This window comes from Sparus aurata, chromosome 7, assembly GCF_900880675.1.
Source record: "Sparus aurata chromosome 7, fSpaAur1.1, whole genome shotgun sequence".
Lineage (NCBI taxonomy): Eukaryota > Metazoa > Chordata > Actinopteri > Spariformes > Sparidae > Sparus > Sparus aurata.
This window is the reverse complement of record NC_044193.1, coordinates 22,536,682-22,558,959: the sequence shown is the minus strand read 5'-3', so window position 1 is coordinate 22,558,959 and position 22,278 is coordinate 22,536,682. Positions and strand designations below refer to the sequence as shown.

The following is a 22,278-nucleotide window of genomic DNA, read 5'->3' as shown; positions in this document are numbered from 1 at the left end:
TTGAACTCATCTGTCAATCAATATTCCCCACTGCATTCCCATAATGCTTTCTTAAGCCTTCCTAGAAATACAGTCAAGCATCGGAGAGGGCCAAACTATGGCTGTGATGATTAGTCATTGCATCAGCTGGGCCTGGCAGCAGCGTTTTTGCAGAAAGTAATGAATCCATCCGTCATGGCCCTGCTCGGATGTGACGCCGCAGCACGGGGCTCTGGTTTCCGCCCGCGTGTCTTGCGAGGATGCTGAGCTGTGGGTACCACTTTAAAGAGGCGGATGCAGACCACGCCCTTCCTCTGCCCGTCTGTAGAGGGCGCTGTGGCAGCTTTACCTCACTGCCCTTCCAGCAGCATCTCACCTTCACCCGGCCCAGACGCGCATCCACCGCCGCACCCGACAGGGAAAAGCAAAATAACACAGAAGAGAGAGAGAGAGACAGCGTCAGATAAAGCTACGAGGAGAACCGAGCAGCACCACAGTCACTGGTTTCAATGATGTAGGGAATCGTTTTGCGCTTTGACATCTAATTTAGCCCGCCTCACTGCGACAAGAAAAACACCAGCCAGCTGCGCAGAAACAGATTGCAGCCCGCCTCAGCCCGTCAGGATAAAACCCGTCCAGCCTCTCCACCGTCCTCTCGACGAAGAAGGACGGAGTCAGTGCGCGCCGCTCGCCGTTCGTTTTGGACCGTCACGTCAGGCCCCCCTGTCGCCTCAGCAGCATCTCTCTCCCCTCAGCAGAAAGCAGCAGCATCCTTCCTCCTCCTTGAATCTGCGCAATGGCCGATGTCCCAGCGGAGTGCAACATAAAAGTGCTGTGTCGCTTTCGGCCCCTGAACCAGTCGGAGATCGTGCGCGGGGACCTGTTTCTCCCCAAATTTCAAGGAGATGACACTGTCGTCGTTGGGGTAAGTGACGGGAGGCGCTTTGTTGTGCATCCAGGCCCCTCATCAATAAATCATGAGCTCGACCCAAAACCCCTCTGTTTGGGTCGTGGATCGGCAGGATTGACATGACGTGATGAATCGGTGCAGCGCAGGGACATATCACACATGTACCCCCAGAAATCTGCCTTTCTTTTCCTTAACACGACAACAACACAAATACAGGTTATGTTGTTAAAATGCGCAAACTGGCCTGTAGCATCAGCTGACCAGGTCTGCACCGTGGAGCCTGACTGAAGCCTATCCAGCCTGTATCAGTCACCTCTGGCCCTCTTTGATAATCCTGACTCATAACACACCTCCCTCAGATGTGATTGTTAATAGGTGTTCATGTAAACTATTTTCCACTTGATATTGATGGGTCCATCCATCCATCCATTCATTCATTCATTCATTCAGTTTGTGTGTTTCAGCTAATTAGCGTAATTAATCTGTCCTTAATGCTGCCTGAAGGGGTGGCTTCATTACTCAGCACGTGCCAGTAACACATGCAGACACACACAGTATGTGGACCTGCTGGTGCAGAGGTGAAGTCCACCGATGATCTTTGTAGTAGGCTAGATGTTGGGTTTTGGAGATATGGCGGCCCATCTGATGATGCTGCATGTCTTGTTTACTTAAGATGAAGATTAGTTTATGTTCTCATGGGGGGAAACTCCAATTCTTTGCCAGTAAAACATAATTCAGTCTCTTATTGCTACGTGTTTAATAGCAGAATATCATAAAATCTTTCATCTGTGGTTTATGCTTCAGTCAGGACTCTTGCATCAGATTTTTGTTGGTTTCTAAAACAAATCTAATTATTTTTGATTGCCATTTTTCTGGGTTTGTAAGGCAGAAATCTGACCTTTTCACTTATTTCTAGAAAAATCTTGACTTGTTGATTAAGGAAATAAACTGACATAATCGGTACCCTGGCATAATTGTGTCACTTTTTAAAAAACATACAGTTGTATAGATGCAGTATTTAATTACAGACACAATACGTGTTTGCTAATGTTGAGATTTTGTGGCGTAGATGTCTTTCAGACTGGCGCTTTGGTCTTTGCCATGTGGTTCACATTTACATTTTAAAAAACCAGGGACATGAATATGAATTTCTCCCATCACAGGAAGCCAAATTAATTTCAAATTCCTCCTATGTTAAGGCCAAATAAAATACCATAGGCTCTTAGTTTGATTTAATTAAATGATTGTCTCCACATCAGCCTGTAAAAATGATTTGAATAACTATTCATATCAGCTGTGGCTCTCCAGAATACCAGCACAATTTCTGAAATTTTGTTGGCCTTTTTGCTCATGTTCGTTGCTGGTTGTTCCTTGTTAGATGTTGTTTGTCATGTGTGAGGAAGAAACATTGATAGAGAACATGAGGACTGCGTGGAGCGCTGGAAGGAAGGGAACAATAGGAACCCCAATGGAACTTTCTCCGGCCGTAATGGAAACATCTCGACCCTCCTCCACTGCTCAGCATGACGATGGACAGGAGAGTCAGAAAGTGATCTCTCTAATTGCTTACAGAGAAGATCAATAATCACTCACTGAGCTCATGCATCACTGACTGACCTGCTTTCTGTTGTCTCCGGCTCCATCGGTCTGTCTCTCTTTCTGTCCGACATTTTTGTTTTTGTCTCATTCACTCTCTCTCACTCTCTCTCTCTCTCTCTCTCCCCCCCCCCCCCCCCCTCTTGCCCTTGTCTTCTCCTTTGCTCGTTCATCTGCATTTTTATGTCTCTTTCTGTGCCTCCTCCATCCCTTCCTCCCTCCCTCATCCTGGGACTGAGTGTCTCTCTCTGCTAAATCACTCCGTCATGGGGGCGGTCTGCAGATGAGTCAATTTGTTAATGACATTTAATACGGCCCGTGTGCTGGCAGCTCACGTTATTGTGTTGCATTGTGGCCTCTGTATCAGATGGGACGGTGACATTCAGGGGTTCAGTAGGCTGGTTTCTGCAGGGAGGCTTTTCAGGGCTGAGTCACTCCTCTGTGTATCACACAAAGGTTGTTTTTCTTGTAGGAGGAGCTGATTTATTTTGAGGGACGACGTTTGAAATAAACAGAAATACATTCCTGTGGGTTCAATGCTTGAATGTGCCCCCGAAATGACGGCAGACAATGTATAACTCAAAAGAAGGAGAAGAGTGTGTTGTTCTTGTCTTGTAGTTTCTGCTGAGCTCTGCACTTGTGAGCAGTGTGTGGGAGCTTCAGCTTCCTGTAATGGCTGACCTACTTCCTTGTGGAGCGCACAAATGATAAAGTTAGTCAATTAGTCTCAGTGAAATTCATTCTGAGAAATCAGAGAACCTCTTCTGTTCTCTGTGTATCTTTTTAAAGATCGTTTATTTAATCTTTTTTTTCTGAGAGGCTGAAACAAGCTCATATTCTATGCAAATGTGCGTCTACAGCTCTACCGTACAATAACATTTGAGCAGCTACCATTGATAGGAATATGCGTTTTCACTTTCTTGCTAAGAGTTGAAGATGAGAAAATTGATGCAACCCATATATCTGTCTGTGAAATATCAGCACACAGCCTGTAGATGTTCGATAGCCAACAATGCTGACAAAGCACAACGTTAGCTAGGACTTAGCACCTAAGCGCAGAGTTCTGGCAAACTTTGTGCTCAGTAGCTTAGCAAATAGAAACACATTGCTATTCTGGGAAAAATGCTAATTCACTTTATTGGAGAGCTGCTGTACAGTTAACATGAATATACAGCCAGGAGACCGTTAGCTTAGCTTCATACACAGACTAGAAACAGGAGAAAAAGCTAGCCCGGCTAAAGCCTTGGCTAAAATGTAAGGTTGTCAGGCAACCAGTTTAGATTCAAGGAAGTGACTGGGCCTGGCCAAGATACTGTTTAACATTTAGGCTAAGCCCTTTTCACTTTTCATTTTTACAGTTCAGTTGTTGCACAGATTTAACAAACAAGATTAAAAAGTGTTAACTGTTGAGCTTTAGAGGTGCTGGTTGGCAGATTTTGTTACCACCGGGAAAAAAAAACGGCTAGCTGATTTCGCCTGTTTCCAGTCTTTGTGCTGAGCTAAGCTAACGGTCCCCAGGCCGTATATTCGTGTTTATTATACAGCAGTTTTGAATAACTCTTGGCAAAAAAGTTAATTATTATGGTTCCCAAAATGCCAATGAATTTTATTTACAAAGATAAAAGGCTGATTGATATTTAGCAAAAACATCCCCCATGAGTCCTGGTACATTGTCAAAGCCTCATGGGAGCCGTAGTTCACTAGTACTAACAAAATAATCATTCAAATTATATAATCCAGTTAAACAGTATTTATTTTATGACTGGAAAACTCCAGCAAATAAAAGTCTAATGATAAAAACCTTCAACAAGAAAACCCGCAGAGTTAGATATACTAACAGAAAAGTAATAGAAGCTTGTTAGGACTGACAAGCTAGCTACACATGGGGGTGCTGCAGAAAAGCTGCAAATAGCACTTAAGTCAATATGCAGCTATGAAAGACAGTATGGGTACTGTCTTTCATATGACTTTGTTCCCATGTTAGATATAAAGCTAGTAATGGAAAAGAGCTGTTTTTTTTGTTTTTTTTATAGATGACCTTGGTCTATTGTCTGAAGTTGCCAGGTCCTGGATGAAATATGGCTCTGAGAAGCAGGGACAAAATAACACTGCAGAGCTTTCTCACTCTCTGCTGATATCATCTATTGTGTACTTACTGTCGGCAAGATAAAAGCAGCATTGTACAAACCGTCCACACATGGAAACACTTTGACCTGCATGTCTGGATTGGGATGATGTTTTTTTTTTTAATTACTATATATGTCATCTTGTTATGAACGCATTTCTTTGTGTTTAAATGCGTTACTGCAGCTAATGTTTTTTGACAACAGCAGTATGATGTGTTGGCCCATAACATTAATCTGTGTTTTACTGTGAGATATGACCTTTGAAGGATTAAGAATGACACACATGTTTCATATTATGCAGTAGCTTTCATTCGATCATGGTCAGGCCTGTGCAAGATAAGTCTTTTTCATGCGGTGAGGCACGGACCACATCACAGGGATGACGTCATTTCCCAAAGCCTTGAAAGATGACTAGATGCCGTCACTAACTGCTACAACAGAGATTCAAGTGGTCCTTTAATTGTGTTTTAAGGACGCTATTTGATCGATCTTCATTATTGATTCTTAGTTGTTGGATTCTTGTCATGTAACAGCAAAACAAAGGCTATTTTCCACAGCCGAATAAAACATTAAAGATGAAATACTACCCTTTAGAGTTCTGATCTGATCACTATTCAAAAAAGGAAAACACACTTACATCTTTTATATTTTTTGTTAACTGTTTGTTGTCGTTCATTCTCTTCACAGGGGAAGTCCTTCTCCTTTGATCGAGTGTTTCCGACCAATACCACCCAGGAGCAGGTATACAACACCTGCGCCAAGCAGATTGTCAAAGGTATGGATGATTTGACACAGTGAAAACATGTTTGATATTTAAAGTGTGTGTCCTGTCATCTCATTGGTCATTCTGTTCCTCTCATAGATGTGCTGTCTGGATATAATGGCACTATCTTCGCATATGGACAAACCTCCTCCGGAAAGACTCACACCATGGAGGTCAGTGCTCCAAGCAAAAAAGAATAACGATTTCTTTAAAGTTTCTCTTATTTGTCAGTGGTTATTTTTTGTTCCATTTATGGCCACATACCATAAATACAATAAAAAAGTAATAAGAAGCATTAAAAAAGATATATGTTGGTGACCTTGGCTCTACCAGGACAGCATTTCTCATTTTACTGTCCTTAGCTTCAATTTTTAAGACGTTTAATGTAATTAAAATGTATTATTGCATGAAGTCTGCATTAACCCCTTGACCCTGGATCGCTATCACCATCTTACTCCTAATTATACCTTCTATCTGTGACTTCCTGTTTCAGGGCAAGCTGCACGATCCTCACCAGATGGGTATCATTCCTCGCATCGCCGAGGACATTTTCAACCACATCTTTGCCATGGATGAAAACCTGGAGTTCCACATCAAGGTACTGTGTTTGATGAGTCTTGTGTTGTGTTTTTCACGTTATGACTCTGTTGGTTTTAGTGTGGACACAACAATATATAACTGCACCTTTTCTTTTTTTTTTGTTTAATGAGAAATTTGGTTCCCAATTTGTTTGTCCTTCTCCACAGGTTTCATACTTTGAAATCTACATGGATAAAATCCGTGACCTTCTGGATGGTTAGTGCTAATGAGTTCTCCCTGAATCACCTGCACCAGTATTTTGATTTGCCGAATTGTGAAATATAAACGAATGTAGCACCAGTATTACTACTGCATGGCTGTGTCACACTTTGTTCTGTGTACTTAAAAACACTCATCGTTTGACATTTTCTCCGTTCTCCAGTGACAAAGACCAACCTATCTGTCCATGAGGACAAGAACAGGGTGCCATATGTCAAGGTTTGTGCTTTATATGTCATATTTTTAGGTAAAAAATTTGTATGTGTGCTGCATCAGATCCACAATATTAATACTGTCTCTCACTTGTTTCCTCCCGTGCCTCAGGGATGCACTGAGCGTTTTGTCTCCAGCCCCGATGAGGTCATGGATGTGATCGATGAAGGCAAATCCAACCGTCATGTTGCTGTGACCAGTGAGTCTTTATCTCAGAATACTACAGTATTATTACACCACATGACATACAGAGGAATTTAAGACAATAGAAAAAAAAGCCGAAAAGTAAAATGTTTAGACTGAAACATTTTTAGGTATCCATTTTGAGAATACTGTAAGTTCTCTTGTTCCTCTTCCATATGAGAGCGCGAGGTCTCATTTCCCTTCAGTACTGATGCGTGATGTGACATAATGTAGCCTGTTATCGTGCCTCGTTATGTAATGTTCGTGTTGTGGCCCTCTGTAATTTTCAAGCTTCATTCATTCCAATGAAAAAAAATTAGATCCTGTCAGATGGAGTCCTCTGTAATGTAAGTGGCAGTGACTGACAAAGCGGAGCAACGTCTCTGCCTGGAGCCATTTTCTCAATAAAATCATTCCTTGTAATAAAGAGAGACAGCCCTCGCTCTTTGCTCTCTTAATCAACTGGTTTCAGACTGCAGTGCGCCACAGTATCCAGGTTTTTTTTATCGTTGATGGATGTTACCTTCAGAATACGAGAAATAAAAGCTCTCTGATTCATATTTCCTGCACCTTGTTTTGGCCTCCATGCTGCTGAGTCACTCCTCTGTGGCCCAGTAACTATACATCCAGTAATAATATCTGACTAATGTCTCCAGTGCTGCAGGTTTACAGGTCACAGTGGTGCTTTAGCTTCATTTTTAAAACATTTAATTGCAGTGTAAAAAAGCAGCTAAAAATAACTGGCGACCCACTTACCAAATTGTGCTACATCACATCCATGAAAAGGAGTAATCATTTGTCTTACTGTCAGTGGGATTTGCTCTAATGTGCGGGACTTACACTGCCAAAAAAGCAAGAAAAACAATGATCGTTCCTCGCTGACATAATTAATCACATTTCTGTTGAGCGAGTAAGATTTTTAAAGGGGATCGTTTTTTAACAGACAGACTTTGTGTTGCAGTGGAGGCGTTCAAAGGGTGAAAATACAGTAAAGGAACACCTTAAGCAACAAGCCAGCACAGCGTATTCATTTACTTTTTTTTGTGGTGGAGTCTTGTGCTGACTCACCGGGCTGAAGTCGACTGAAGTGAAGAGATCAGATGAGCTCTGGGATTCAGTGCTCAACAAAAAAACACCGGGACCGCTGCACCGTATTAAATCTCAACCTGTGCACTTCTCCTTTCTTCAGAGTTAATGCATTTTGTGCCTCAGTGCTCACAACGGTTGTTCGTCCTCACATCAGACTGTCTGTGACGTTTGCAAGGAATCAGTGATGAGATTTAGCCCTTTTTATCAAGGTGATGGACGGGAGTACAGTAGACCTGTGTACATACTGATTCTTGAGGATCCATTTGACTGACGCTGTTGAGGCATCACCCTGAATTAGAGATATATTGAAAAATCTATTACAGTGCTAGAAACCAGCTTTGTATTAAGTATCAAATACTCGTAGTTCAGTAAAAGTAAAGATATGGTGTTAAAGTAGACTTAAAGTAACAAGCAAAAGTAACATATGCATGCATTTGCATCTATGTACCATATACTGTACACTATACTTTGACTGATTATCTGCCATGACTATAAATGGACCTGATATTCAGCATTTCTCTGATTAGAAACGTTGTTTTTCATGTAAAAACTCTCTTTTGGTTATTTCTTTATTATTATTAATCACTGACACCACAGAAATCAACAGAGTATCGTGGAGTCAATTCAACCAGAGATTAACCAAATACTATTAATGTGTTGTATTTCATCCATCATGTCACATCAGTAGGACATTTTGAGCTGCAGCTGCAGGCATTTAATGACCCGTACATTAACAGTCCTGCTTCTCAGCGCCAGCCTTTAATCACTTTAAAACAGAACCACTGCAACATCCGGATGGTGCTAATCTGAGGCAGAGAGGTGAATCACAGGTCAGAGTGGTGCTTATATTTAAAATGGAGCGTTCCGAATCGATCAACTAAAATGAAAAAGAAATGTACAAATTCCCCTTTATCACCAGAAATTGAGTGTTCTTTCTGAATAAAGACCACTAAAAGACAACAGCTTAATCTCATTAATCGCTGTTTTCCAGTGCTGTTCAAAATGTATTAAAAATTGGTAATACTTGTTAACAGGAATAAAACAGGCCCCTCTGTGTGCAATTATGGGTTGAGAAGGACAAAAATGCTGAATCTTCATGATTCTTCATGTATATGCTAATAGATCTGTAGACTGTATGCACTTTCGGGCTTCCAGTCCAAGACGTTATTACAGAGGGTGAAGTCCTCTCAAAGCTTTCTGTGTCTTATGTAAGGTAGACAAAACTGCAATGTTTATTACTACTAATAATGGATGTTGTTGTTCAGCAGAGTTTCTATTAAATGATTTTTCTATGCAGACGCTGGCACTTACTCAGCTACAGAGTGCTATTGCCTGTGAGAAATGGCCTTTTGTGTCTGTTAGGATGAAAACTCAGACTGCTCGTCTGCTACACACCGCTATAAAAGAACATCGGTGTAATAAATCATCCATTGATTGAGCTGATCTATGAGAAGGCCAGCACAAAATACTGTCCTACCCATCTCATACTCTTTACACTGAGCTACAACTCGTGCTCTGGCAGAAGTCCCTTGGTGCATGCAACACAGCTATAAATACTTATTTTCGCCGGTGTGTGAAGACTTTAAGTCAACGGCCATAAATAGATAGTATGAACCAGAGGATTGTGTGGGTTTCCTTCTTAGGGGTTTGATGTGCCTGTGAGGGAGATGATGGAGGTGTTACATGTCCACTGGGTGCTAAGACAAATCTCTTCATGGTGACAAATTAAACAGGTCTAGAAATCATAAAAAAAGTTTTGACTGTAACACTTTGAGAAGTCAAATCCGACAATAATCTAGCTTTGAACATAGACTGACGGATGGAAGCACAGTCTTCTTTGGTTCCTGGGTGATACCTGCTGACTCACGGTGCTGCAGAGCGGTGTGCTGATAGCAGACTAATGGGCCGACACTCTGCAGATGCCGAGCTGATGCCCTCTGATATCATCTGCCGAGAAACCTGAACTCACCGTCTGTGAGGAGGTGCGATGAACAGAGACATTTAGAGAAGTGCTGTTTGTTATCTGCACTCTGTAAAATGATGGTAACAGAGTTCAAATGCACAGATAAATTACCTCAAATGAATCTTCACAAGATGAAAGAAAGGGATGTAAATAATTAGATCAGATAGATTTTATTTATCCCACAACGGGGAAATTCACTTGGTAATAGTTTGTGTGTTTTGTAAAATGAGGCCTACATGAACGTCAGTGCGTCATTCGCAATATCATTTTATAGGTTGTTTTGTTGTCGTTCATTGTGATTTCTGTTTTTGGAAGAAATGAAAAAACATTTTTGATGTTTGACTAGATGTCAAAATAAAACACAATACAATTGAAACTACTTTTAACAGCAATTTAAGAAATGTGTATCTGTAAAGTTGTAAGACTGTAGGAAACCTCTTTTTCTGTTTGTCTCCCTAACTGTTGCATCTGCCTTTTTTGTGCAGACATGAACGAGCACAGCTCTCGCAGCCACAGCATCTTCCTGATCAACATCAAGCAGGAGCATGTGGAGACCGAGCAGAAGCTTTGTGGAAAACTCTACCTGGTGGATCTGGCTGGCAGTGAGAAGGTAGGAGACACACTGAGGGGAAGACTGTTAATACATAACCAACTTCCAACCTGCAAATACGCTGCTTGTCGTGACCTCACGATAATTGTTTCTTTGTGTTTTCTCGGCTGTTTGTCTCTCATGTCTGACTTCACTCGCCCTGTCTCTCTCTTTATTCCAGGTCAGTAAGACTGGAGCTGCAGGATCCGTCCTGGATGAGGCTAAAAACATCAACAAGTCTCTTTCTGCTCTGGGAAATGTCATCTCTGCCTTGGCTGAGGGCACGGTGAGCCAACTTGCCTTACTTCTCTAGTAGAGTAACAACTTAGCCTGTGTGCCTTAAGATTTACAGTAAAATACATCAGGGGAAATAAAACCCTGGATTAAAGGTGCAGTGTGTAAGAATTTTAGTTGAAAACATTCAAAAAATGATGACATTTATCAACAGAATGTAAAAATTAGCGATTTGACGGACCTATGTCCAAAGGTCCTTTGCTAGTGGTGTGAACACAGACAGTCACCTGGTGCTCTGAGCCCCCAGTCTGGACTGCAAGCTGCACAACTCACTGAGCTAACTAGCTAACAGTAGCTACAGTTAGTAGCAGTGATGCTGTCCCCTGTTTGTTTTGAGTATGAATTCAACAGGAATCCAGTTCCTACACATTGCACCGTAAAATAGATCAGCAAATGGAGTGAGATATTTACAAGTAACAAGGAACCTTCCTCTGTCATTTCTGTCAGTAATGTTCATTAGCTTTTTGTCCTTCCTGTCGACTTGTTAATGAGGTGCATCCGTCCCAGAAGCCGCACCCTTCTTTCCTTTCTGCCAACTCAGACGCCAAAACTTCCACTGCCATTTATAAGATTAGACGGATGCGGCACAATCAATCTGCCACTTTTGACAGCAGTTTTGCGTTTTGTAAAACTCCAAAATCCAGAAATTGAGAGGAATGGGAGATTGTCCTTTTGCTGAATATAATCGTCTGATAAATCAGTGCAGAAGTACAAAACCAGGTCTAGATGAGTTTTTTTTTCATTCTTTTGGGTCCAAATAGTCTCCTGATCTTGATCTTTTCTTCTCTTTCCTCTGTTTTCCTTTTTAATCTCGCTCCTTCCCTCTCTCCTCTCTACTTCCCGTATCTTTTCTCATCATCTTTCCTGCCTCTCCCTCCTCTTCTCTCTCCTCCTGCAGAAAAGTCACGTGCCGTACCGTGACAGCAAAATGACCCGCATCCTGCAGGACTCCCTCGGTGGGAACTGTCGCACCACAATGTTCATCTGCTGCTCTCCCTCCAGCTACAATGACGCCGAGACCAAGTCAACTCTGATGTTTGGACAACGGTACAGAAATCCGTGGATACAGTCAATGCTTCTATCAAAAGGAATTGATAGAAAATCAATTCTGGTCGGAATGCAGATGGAATTATGACAATATTTGTGAGAGAGGGGAAATCGGTTAATTTGCTTATTCACATGCCACCATGACCTAAACCAAACGCTTCTCCCCCCATAAATGACCTTGACTGTATTGCACTCATTAATATTTATTTTGACAATAATGTTCTTTGACCAGAATGGTATTAAACTCTTTTTGAGCCAGAAGGTTGGAGGAATATCTCAGGCATGTTAGATTATTTTGTCAGCTGAGCTTGGAACAATTGCACCAACATGGAGCTGAACTTTGTGCGAACAATCTACTCGAAATGTAAACATAACATATTTCGCGTTCAAATATTTCTCTGTCTCCGTCCTCTGTCACAGTGCCAAGACCATCAGGAACACCGCCTCCGTCAACCTGGAGCTGACGGCCGAGCAGTGGAAGAGGAAGTACGAGAAGGAGAAGGAGAAGAACAAGACGATGAAGGACACCATCCAGAGGCTGGAGGCTGAGCTCAACCGCTGGAGGAATGGTGAGACTGAATAGCTTCAACTATTCTGTGCCGATGTCATGGACAATACTGCATCATTCTCATGTGTTTGTTTATCCCTCCTCCCGTCATCAGGAGAGGACGTGCCCGAGACCGAGCGCACCACTGCCGACGTGATGACCCGTATCGAGTCTGTGGAGGAGCGCCCCATTTTGGACAACGACACCTCCTCCATTGTGGTCCGCATCTCCGAGGAGGAGCGGCAGAAGTATGAGGAGGAGATCCGCAAGCTGTACAAGCAGCTGGATGACAAGGTCCGAACACGAAAACACAAAGATACAGTTTTTCACTTTTCATTAGTTTTTATTTCAGCTGTACTTGAATTCCACCTGTGGATGGTGTTAATGCAGATGTTGTCTTTTATATTCTTTTAATTCTTGTCTCCTTTTGATTGGTGTTTACACTGAAATCTAATGACAGATATATACATGGAAAACAATTATGGACGAATGAGAATAAGCCTAAGAAGTGCCTGTGTCACATATTTTCATACACACGTTTGACTGAGTGAGTCTGGATGGGAGTGCGGCTGGTAGTCATGATAATATCATGTTTATGCAGGATGATGAGATCAACCTGCAGTGCCAGTTGGTGGAGAAACTGAAGCAGCAGATGCTGGACCAGGATGAGGTACACACATACACAAACACACACATGCACACGCGCACGCGCACACTGACTTTGTTCGGGGGGGATCTTTACAAATGCTAAACTGAAGCTTAAAAACAATCGTCCGTTGAAGATGTGAGGACTGGACAAAACGCAGGTCCTCATCTGTCTCCTCCCTCGCTTTTCTCTCCAGCTCCTGGCCTCATCCAAAGGAGATGGAGACAAGGTCCAGGCTGAACTCGGCAGGCTGCAGGTGGAGAGCGACTGCGCCAAGGCCGAGGTGAAGGAGGTGCTGCAGGCTCTGGAGGAGCTGGCCATCAACTACGACCAGAAGAGCCAGGAGGTGGAGGAGAAAGGCCTGCAGAACCAGCTGCTTGCTGACCAGCTGTCCCAGAAAATGGTACGCTCTCAGAGGAATAGTTTGAATTTGAGTCTGACAGAGGGAGAGATAAAATCAGTGACAGGAGGAGGAACAGAAGGACGCGCTTGCTCACTCGCTGCACTACAGAGACAAGCACCTGCTTTAAGAGAGCAGCTTCCAGTGGAAAATACCACGGGAGGGTCCTAGCTTATCGCCTCTGCCAAGTGGGTTTTTAGTCTCATGATGCTTAATGCTGTACATAAACATTTAAGTGATGATTTAAGTGAAAAAAATAAACTTTTGTGACATTGTGAATACTGTTTTCTTGTAGTTGGATGTACATGTCTTCTCTTTGTGGCAACATTTAAACAGCCATAATCCTTGCCACCATTGTGCAGTCATGTTTAAATGACAGGTGCACACTGCTCTCAAGAGCAGTCCTGCAGAATTTGATGGCATTTCACCCGCAGGTGTCATGAGTCTGAGTAGATTAAATCTTGCACAGTTCATCTTTGAATAGAGTGTTTAAAATGTTCCTGGACAGGCTTCATATATTCTCTTTAAGTACTTTAAATATGTGTGGATCTGCGTTTTCTGGTGGAGCTTCATTGATCCTTACTGCATCCCTCCGCCTGTCTTTTTCTCTGTGACAGGCCAGTCTGATGGAGCTCGAGGCGGAGCTGTCTCGTATGCAGGAAGTGAGCGGTCAGCAGAGGAAGCGCATCGCCGACGTCCTCAACGGTCTGATGAGGGACCTCAGCGAGTTCAGCACCATCGTGGGCAACGGGGAGATCAAGCTGGTGAGCTTGAATCGCATTGTTAAAAGACAACAGATGATAAAGCGAGAGGTCTTATTGAGTCTCCTGTCCTGTCCTCAGCCGGTGGAGATTAGCGGCGCGATCGAGGAGGAGTTCACCGTGGCCCGCCTCTACATCAGCAAGATCAAGTCGGAGGTGAAGAGCATGGTGAAGCGCTGCCGCCAGCTGGAGAACATGCAGCTGGAGTGCCACCGCAAGATGGAGGAGACCGGGAGGGAGCTCTCCTCCTGCCAGCTCCTCATCTCTCAGGTGAGGGGTTGAGGGACAGGGAGGGGAAGAGATTTAGTGTTGTAGTTTTGTCACTGCTGGGTTTTTATGTTGCTTTTTTAAAATTCCCTGTGTGTGCATTTGTGTTGATACAGCACGAGGCCAAGATCCGCTCTCTGACGGAGTACATGCAGAGCGTGGAGCAGAAGAAGAGGCAGCTGGAGGAGAGCCACGATTCTCTGAGCGAGGAGCTGGCCAAGCTGCAAGACCAGGGTACCATGAACGCACATGAAGAATATTTTTTCAGGAATTTGCCTGAGGATTTAAGGTTGTAATTCTGTGGGTGAATGCTTTCTTTGGTTTTCAGATAACTCTGTGCAGGAAGAGAAAGAGGGAGAGAAGGGTGAAACTGAGGATGGTAATGTGAAGGTAGGAAATATTGTAAGAGAAGATCTGTTGAAATTCTGACATGTGCATCCTTTCACCCCAGAATAGGATACAAGCAAAGCACCTATTGTTCTCAAACACATGATGTGCCTTCTTTGATATAACTGACTTCTCAGTTTTCATCGCTGCAGCCGGCATCTCTGAAGAGATATCTGCTCTTTTCATTTCCAGAAGATTCGCCAGCAGGGCGATTCTCACCGTGGCCTCCATCACAAGCAGCTGGCCCGCCTCCGGGATGAGATCAATGAGAAGCAGAGGATCATTGATGAGCTCACTGAGTGCGTGACCGTGTTATTTAGTTCCCTCTATTTACGCAAACAACACAGTATTACATACACCTCTTAGTACTGCATGCATAGTTAACCAAGTTTCATTTATGAAATAAACAAGATTGCTGTATATTTATTTAATATAACCTTTCAAGCATGCGTGTTGTTGTGTTACCCCTGCAGCCGCAACTCCAAGCTGGAGCTGGAGCTTGCTCAAGTTCGCGCTGACTTTGAACGCCTGAAGAGTCAGGACAGCACCAAGAGTGAGCGCCTGGAGGAGCTCTCGTAAGTGTTGGAGACACTCACACTTCACTACTCCATGTTGATTTAAAACAGTTCTGAATGTCGAGTACTGAATGTGTGGGAAGTAGATTACATTTGCTGCGGCAGATGGTAGCAGTCAGCAGTTGATGCTGCTGGTGATTATTGATTAAGTTCAGTTCCCTGTTCTTAAAGGCGCATTAACTAGTTTTGGAAAACTAGATAGTGATAGTGAAATTTTAATCAGATGAGACTTTTTTTCACAATTTCACACTGTTATGCTTAGTTTATATTTGCAGGATCCTTCTAAGAAACCACTTTCTAGCTTCAATCAGCCTTCTGGGGACCTGATCCCCCTCTGACGGCTCATTTATTTAGTTTATGAAATACTGTATATCAAACAAATATTTCAGAGTTTATGTTATTACTTCATTAATCCATATTAACATTGTAAATCCTCTGAAGCTGAAATTCTTTTTCAAAACAACATAGTGCACCAATAAATTCCAGCAGAGGGCGCTCTAAACAACACATAGATATATAGTGTTTTTATCATTTCATGGTTTTAATATTTAAACTATATTTGTTATTTATTTTGCTTGTCTTGTTCGATTAACTTTTGGGTGGCGGAGGGGTTTTAATGTTTATTGGTCTTTCAATCCACTTTTAATTGATCTAACTTCCTGCACTTTGTCAATCACATTTAGAGTAGAGGATTGAATTGCATTTTTATTTGTATTTGTCTACAAGGTGTTTTGTGAATCAAGTTTGATTGATTGACTGACTGAAGTAGCCTAAACATAAATATAGCCTTATTTGTAACAAAGATTTTGCTTTATCTGTCAGATTCCTGCACGAGCGCCACGAGCAGACTAAACAGGACTTGAAGGGTCTGGAGGAGACTGTCGTGAGTATTCCACACAGCGCTCAGTGTCCACCTCTGACTCCTCTGAAACATCGTCCCCTGCTGTGTCTCTCTGCTCTCCTTCCTTCTTTATAACCTCTCTGTTACATCACAGTGTCCAGAGTCGTCTTCTTAACCTCCTCTCCATCTGTGTGTCCTCAAGGCCCGCGAACTCCAGACCCTCCACAACCTGCGCAAGCTGTTCGTTCAAGACCTCACGTCGCGGGTTAAAAAAGTAAGCAGCTCAAATACGATGAGAGAAGGCAGTAACTTCGAAAAAAAAAAAAATTTCAATCATGCTAAGGCGGCATTAAGAACTCTGTGACCTGAATACCACCTGATAAAAGCAGCATCATCCCCCATCCCTCTAATCCTCTTCACTTTTTGATATCGTGGATGCGACACAAGAAATACACTTTTGGTGAGGACCAGTAGATTAAAGAGCAGACGGGAAGCTCTGACAACGATAACAACTCTGCTGTTGATGTATTTGGCCTAAAATGTTTGGCACATTTTATTTATTGCATCTATAGTGTATCGACAACTTGTAAGGTCTTGTCCCACAATGGAAAGGTTTTCTCATGGTAATCGCTTTTGTCGGCCCCATCAGATGTTACCTCACTTTTCTGCCTCTCGACAACAGAAAACATCCTCTCCTACTTTTCTTTGTGTTTACTGTCTCATCTTCCTGCTTCGTCATCCTCTCTGCAGAGTTCCGAAATGGAACCTGATGATAGCGGGGGGTCTTGCACCCAGAAGCAGAAGATTTCCTTTCTTGAGAATAACCTGGACCAACTTACAAAGGTTCACAAACAGGTGAGAAACGCACACAACGGACGAGAGGAACTGTAACTTTGAGTGAGGTAAACAGTCAGTTTTACAGTTTCGGCTGGTTCCATCCCAAGAGATACAGCCATTTTGGGAAGTAATTTGCCTGACACGTGCACAACTTTAAACATCTTCTGCCAATTTAAATGCACTTTAAGTAATTACAGCAAGCTTGAAGCCTACAATCTTTAAGCGACATAAGTAAATTATTCAGTTTTTGGCTTTAGATGTCATTTTCTTTCAGACCTGTGGAAGTGAAGAGCAAGTTGGAAATGACAAATAAATTATATTGTGTCATAAAATGTAATTGAGCATTTTTTGGACATCTATTCCTGCTAGATTAGTTCAAATTCAACTGAAGTGTCGATGTTTTACTTGGCTGCACATTCTCCCACTTCTCTCTGTTGTCTCTCTTTCATAAACATTCCATTTTGCTCCACTGTGTCATCCCTCTCTTCCTCTCTCCCTCCAGCTGGTTCGTGACAATGCAGATTTGCGCTGTGAGCTTCCAAAGCTGGAGAAACGTCTTAGGTCTACTGCTGAGAGAGTTAAGGCCCTGGAGACTGCACTGAGGGATGCCAAGGAGGGCGCCATGATGGACCGTCGGCGCTACCAGCAGGAGGTCGACCGCATCAAGGACGCCATGAGGGCAAAGAGCGCGTTGAGGCGCCCCCATGCAGCGCAGATCGGTACCGTGGAGATTCTCTTAATTGAATGTCTGAAATGCACACCATTCTGGACTTACTTGCTTTTAATTTTTAAGTGTTCCGTAGTAACAGTGGTCCAGTTTCATAATAGTTGGACACTAAACCTGACATTGCTTTCTCTTCCTGACAGCCAAGCCAGTGAGACCGAAGCAGCTGCCCGTCTGCTCTCCCACCAACCCGTTCTACACTTACATCCGTGCCACCGAACAGGCCAACACATACAGCAACGCCCTCTTCCAGGGCAACGTAACACAGTCCACCTCCGGCAACTGCAACCCCAACTCCGTCCAGAGCAACACGTGAGTTCCAATCCTTACTTCCGCTTTATCCAGCCAGTCGATGCAAGGTTTAAAGTCAGGTTTGTCCATAATGACAATTTTGAGGGCCAAGAAGAGTTGGAATCGCTTTTCCACCGTGTTGCTTTCTTCACTGTCTACCTTTTGATTTTTCAAATTACTGGATGACTCTACATCATTTGTAAAGTCACATACTGCACTCGTGCCTGACTGAGTTTGTTTTTCTGTGTGGTGTTTAACAGAGTTTCCACAGCATTGGGTTACAGAGCAGGCAGATATAATGGCGACATACTGGAGTCCTTCCCACTCAACATTGACAACGGTGAGTACAAGAGCACACACACACATGCTTGTGTACAAACTACTGTTCACATATGTGCATGTGCATACAGGTGTTGATGTTTATTGTGAAGAGCCCAGTGTTCATTGTTTTATATTGATGCATGAAATCAAACTGTTGATTTGTGTCCAACAGGTAACAGCATCAGTGAAACGAGAGACATCAATGACAACAGGTGAGGATAACATCCAAATTTGTGCCTGAGCCTTTGAATTTAGATGAAATGAAAACCTCAAAGTCCTTGTCAGTTTCATCTCCCACACTTGATGGCACTGTTTTAACTGTGGTCCAGTCGAAGTGACGCAGAGCACGTGATTTCGATCGTTGTGTGCTGAGTGTTGTGTTTCTGTGTCTGCACTAACAGGAGTGAGGTTCACTGCGGCGGCGAGGTGGATGATTCAAACAGGCACTACATCATTCAGCAGGAGACCGCTGCGAGTTAATGCCATGGTAAATTAACAAAGTACAAAGTCACACACACACACACACACACACACACACACACACACACACACACACCTTAAAGACTTATCTACAGTGCAACTTAGACTGTACAATTGGTTTCGCACATTGAATACATTTGCTGGATTTATTTAGCTGCATTTTCTATAGCAGATCCTTTTAGATTGATTTCTGTCCTTCAGGTTGTTTCAGTACATTATGAAAATCAACTGACATGATCTGAAGCTTTAGATGGGTCATCCATCACTAAACAACTATGCTTACTGTATGTTTTCAATTATTGTTGCACAGTAGTGCATGGACACTCAGCACCCAAACAACACCATTGTTCATTAAACACATTACATGAAAAAAAAAATGATCTTATTGTTTTATGAATGTCATTTTTTTTTTAACAAATCCCAGTTATATACTCAGATGTGCAACACCAGGGAGATGTTCGGGGAAATATATGAAAATGTCACTTGCAACTGAAGTGTTAACACAAATTTGAAAACCACAAATAAATTAATAAAGTAGAAACATTGTTGCAAATTCACTATCGTAAAACACTGCTGTGACAGTGGGTGGCAATAAATGCAAAGTGTATTCGAATCAGATTGTTATAACAAGCAAACACATTGGCATAGTGCCTTAATAAGAAAAGCTAGACAAGCGATTTTTAATCATTTATTAGAAGAGTTGACCGATTTCTGTGTTTCTTCAAACAGTGACTTCCATTTCTTCTCTCTCTCTAGAAGACGACCAAACACTGTACCTGACCTGTCCAAGGACCCTCTCCTCCCATCTGCATGCAGCCTGTCTCCCCGCCCGTCCACTGCATCACTCATGAAGATGATGATGAGGATCAGTAGCCCCTGTAGTCTTCTAACTAGATGAAGCCCCTCCTGTTCCCATGGTGACCGCTCTGACCCTCAGGTCTGGGGTCCAGTCTCCTCCGGTTCAGTCAGCACAGGAAGTCAGTTCAATCAGACATACTTGTTTTTTTTGTTTTTTTAAGAACTTTTACTTATCAACTCATAGATGCTTATTACCTCCTGAGGTGTCTGAACTGAAACTGGACTCCATCCCTGATTACACATGTTGTAAATAATAGTGCTGTATACTCCAGTAGAGGTTTTTGACCAGCAACTGTTTGTGTTAACGCACAGCCTCCACCGTCCCCCCCCTGCTCACACATCTTCTTAAGGGCACCATGTACAAGACATACTGTAGGCAGACGTGACCTTTTTCTCTGTCGTAAATAAGAGTATAGTGTGTAACGCCAGCTTGTAACAGAAGACCCACACTCTGCATGCATGTCGCTTAGCAGGTTAGCTTTCAAATCTTTGCATGTGTCCTGATTCCAGTCAGGAGCTGGTATGCTGCGAGTGAAGCGTCGGCTGATAGACTTCGACAGATGTCACACACACACACACACACACACACACACACACACACACACACACACACACACACACAGACAGATAGAGAGGTTTCTCTTAATCCTGAACCTGGTCTCAGTGCTCAAGAGGACATAAGATGGAACATGCATCTGGGAAAGGCAGTTCTGAATTTAAATCTGCATCGAGGAAACATTTTCTAATTGCTTTGGTACTGTGATGTTGCCGCTGTATGATGCCATTGTACATTTCAGGTAATGCTGCCCACCTCCATTTTATGTGGCTCCCTCCCACACCTTGTGAGTCTTCATACCGAGCCTTAACAAGAGCTGATTTCTCGTGATCAAACTAACACGGCGTCACACACATACATTTGTAATTACTACCTCTAGAGCAGCTCATTATATCTGAGTATCCAAAAACATCCTCTTTTTTTAAATGCTGATTACGAGCTGAACTTAGAGTTTCTAGAGAAAGTTGAAACTTTAGTACACCAGTAACTGTAGGTAGATTTGAATAGTCTCATAAGAGCAGTAGTTACGATCTCCTAAAGGTCATTCATACACAGCTACACCTGTGACAAGATCAGAGCTGGGCTGAAAATGTGCTCGCACAACTTTTCTAGTGCAGCAGACGACCAAAAGGTTTTAAAAGTTTTAAAGTGCGTGAAGTGCTTTTCAATTTTGGACCCATAAGGCTGAAATTATGATGCCTGAAACCCTCGACTTTAGTGTAAAGATACACTATCGACGTACCTCCCCTGTCTTATCACAATTCTGATTGGGAAACAGAAGTGAAGTAACACCTCAAATCAGAGATTCAGTGCTTTTAAATCAGGGCAGTGAAACGTCCAGTGATTAGGGAGTGTCTGCAAACCAGTCCCCGGCTGAGCAGCCACCAGTCTGGGGTGGACAGAAGCTTGTTGTCTGTAGCTTGTTGTCAGGCCGTGCTGTAACTCTTCTTGACCAATCCTGACCAGCCAATCAGGATAGAAGAAAGCAGCATGCCTTAGGTGGACGATGAAGAGATGGATGGACTGAGCTGAGTCACTGAATTAAAGGACAGATTAGACTGTTCTCTCTTGTGTGAGAAACAGAGTTCATTGTGATTTCTATTTGGCTTTCATGTTTAGGCTGTTACCAAACACTTTTTTTATAAGAAGTTGACTCTGATCTGATTATTCAGGGTTTGATTATGAATCTATAAATATTTAGTTACCAAATTCTTCAATCCAGTGGATTATAACCATGACTGGACTTGTCCTACATGTAAATTAGCCCCAGCAGGTCGTTCCCAGGTCGTCTGATCCTTAACAGCCTCATTCATCATGACATCACCGCTCTGTCTCATGCTCTTACCGGCATTAACAACATCTCAGGGCTTCACATACACAATCACAGCCACTGTGGGCCACCACCGCCACCGTCTTCCTCATCAAAACAAGATGATTGCTGATGAACAATCAGGTCAGTGCGTGTTCTTCGGGGCTCAGATGAAGAGGTTGATAAAAACTAAGATTAAACAAGCAACATCATTTTATACATAGTATATATCATCCCCATTCTTGCGTATGACATGTAAAATAAAAAATCCCTCAGCTGCTTCTGGTCAGACCCTACTGTACGTGTCCAAGCAGTCCCTCTATTTGACATCATGTTTCAAGTATAATCAACAAATCTGAAGGAGGGGAAATGTGTACTATAACGTCACCTGCTGTTCCACTGTCTGATTTCGACATATCTAAAATACATGTGCTATATATTGTTAATCTTGTAAGTAAAATAGCGTGCCATGACATAGTAAAATGCAAAAGAAAGGCACATGCTAACTTTGTTCAGAGAAATGTTTGTTTTATTTATTTCTGTATGCCTATACTGTAGCGTCGACATGATTATGTGAAGAATCACCGTGCATAATTTCTGTATATATAGACTCATCACTATGCTGTATTGTATGTGAACCATTGTGTTGTAGTAAAAAGTTCAATAAACTTGTAGAAAGGAGTTTGCAAATGGGAATCATTTGAGTTCAGAGGATGTTTTGAATGTCATGAAGGATGTGTTAGCATAAGAGAGGGAGGAGAGCAAGAGGCTGTCAGCTGAAAATGACCCCATCTAGTGGATGGAGAGAAACATCTATTTATAGAGATTTAATTGGATAAAAAACGGGTGTGCAGTTAATAGAAATATTATTGCAATATGGCAAAGAGCAACAGCTAATTTTCAGAAGCTGCAATATTAGCTACATCAT

At 42.6% G+C, this 22,278-nt stretch overlaps 1 protein-coding gene across 1 annotated transcript; it reads left to right on the top strand.

The window, feature by feature from the left end:
* Positions 1-290: 290 nt before the first annotated feature.
* On the top strand, positions 291-22,032 carry kif5aa (kinesin family member 5A, a). Its single transcript, XM_030421729.1, has 29 exons — positions 291-904; positions 5,299-5,386; positions 5,474-5,547; positions 5,868-5,972; positions 6,121-6,169; positions 6,336-6,391; positions 6,497-6,584; positions 10,106-10,230; positions 10,391-10,495; positions 11,402-11,550; positions 11,971-12,119; positions 12,213-12,391; positions 12,699-12,767; positions 12,940-13,146; positions 13,761-13,907; positions 13,986-14,174; positions 14,288-14,405; positions 14,500-14,561; positions 14,751-14,857; positions 15,032-15,133; positions 15,956-16,016; positions 16,177-16,248; positions 16,725-16,829; positions 17,314-17,530; positions 17,679-17,847; positions 18,087-18,166; positions 18,320-18,359; positions 18,549-18,634; positions 19,384-22,032. The coding sequence occupies exons 1-28, from the start codon at positions 776-778 to the stop codon at positions 18,625-18,627; spliced, it is 3,120 nt and encodes a 1,039-aa protein (XP_030277589.1). The 5' UTR covers positions 291-775; the 3' UTR covers positions 18,628-18,634; positions 19,384-22,032.
* The last annotated feature ends 246 nt before the right edge of the window (positions 22,033-22,278 follow it).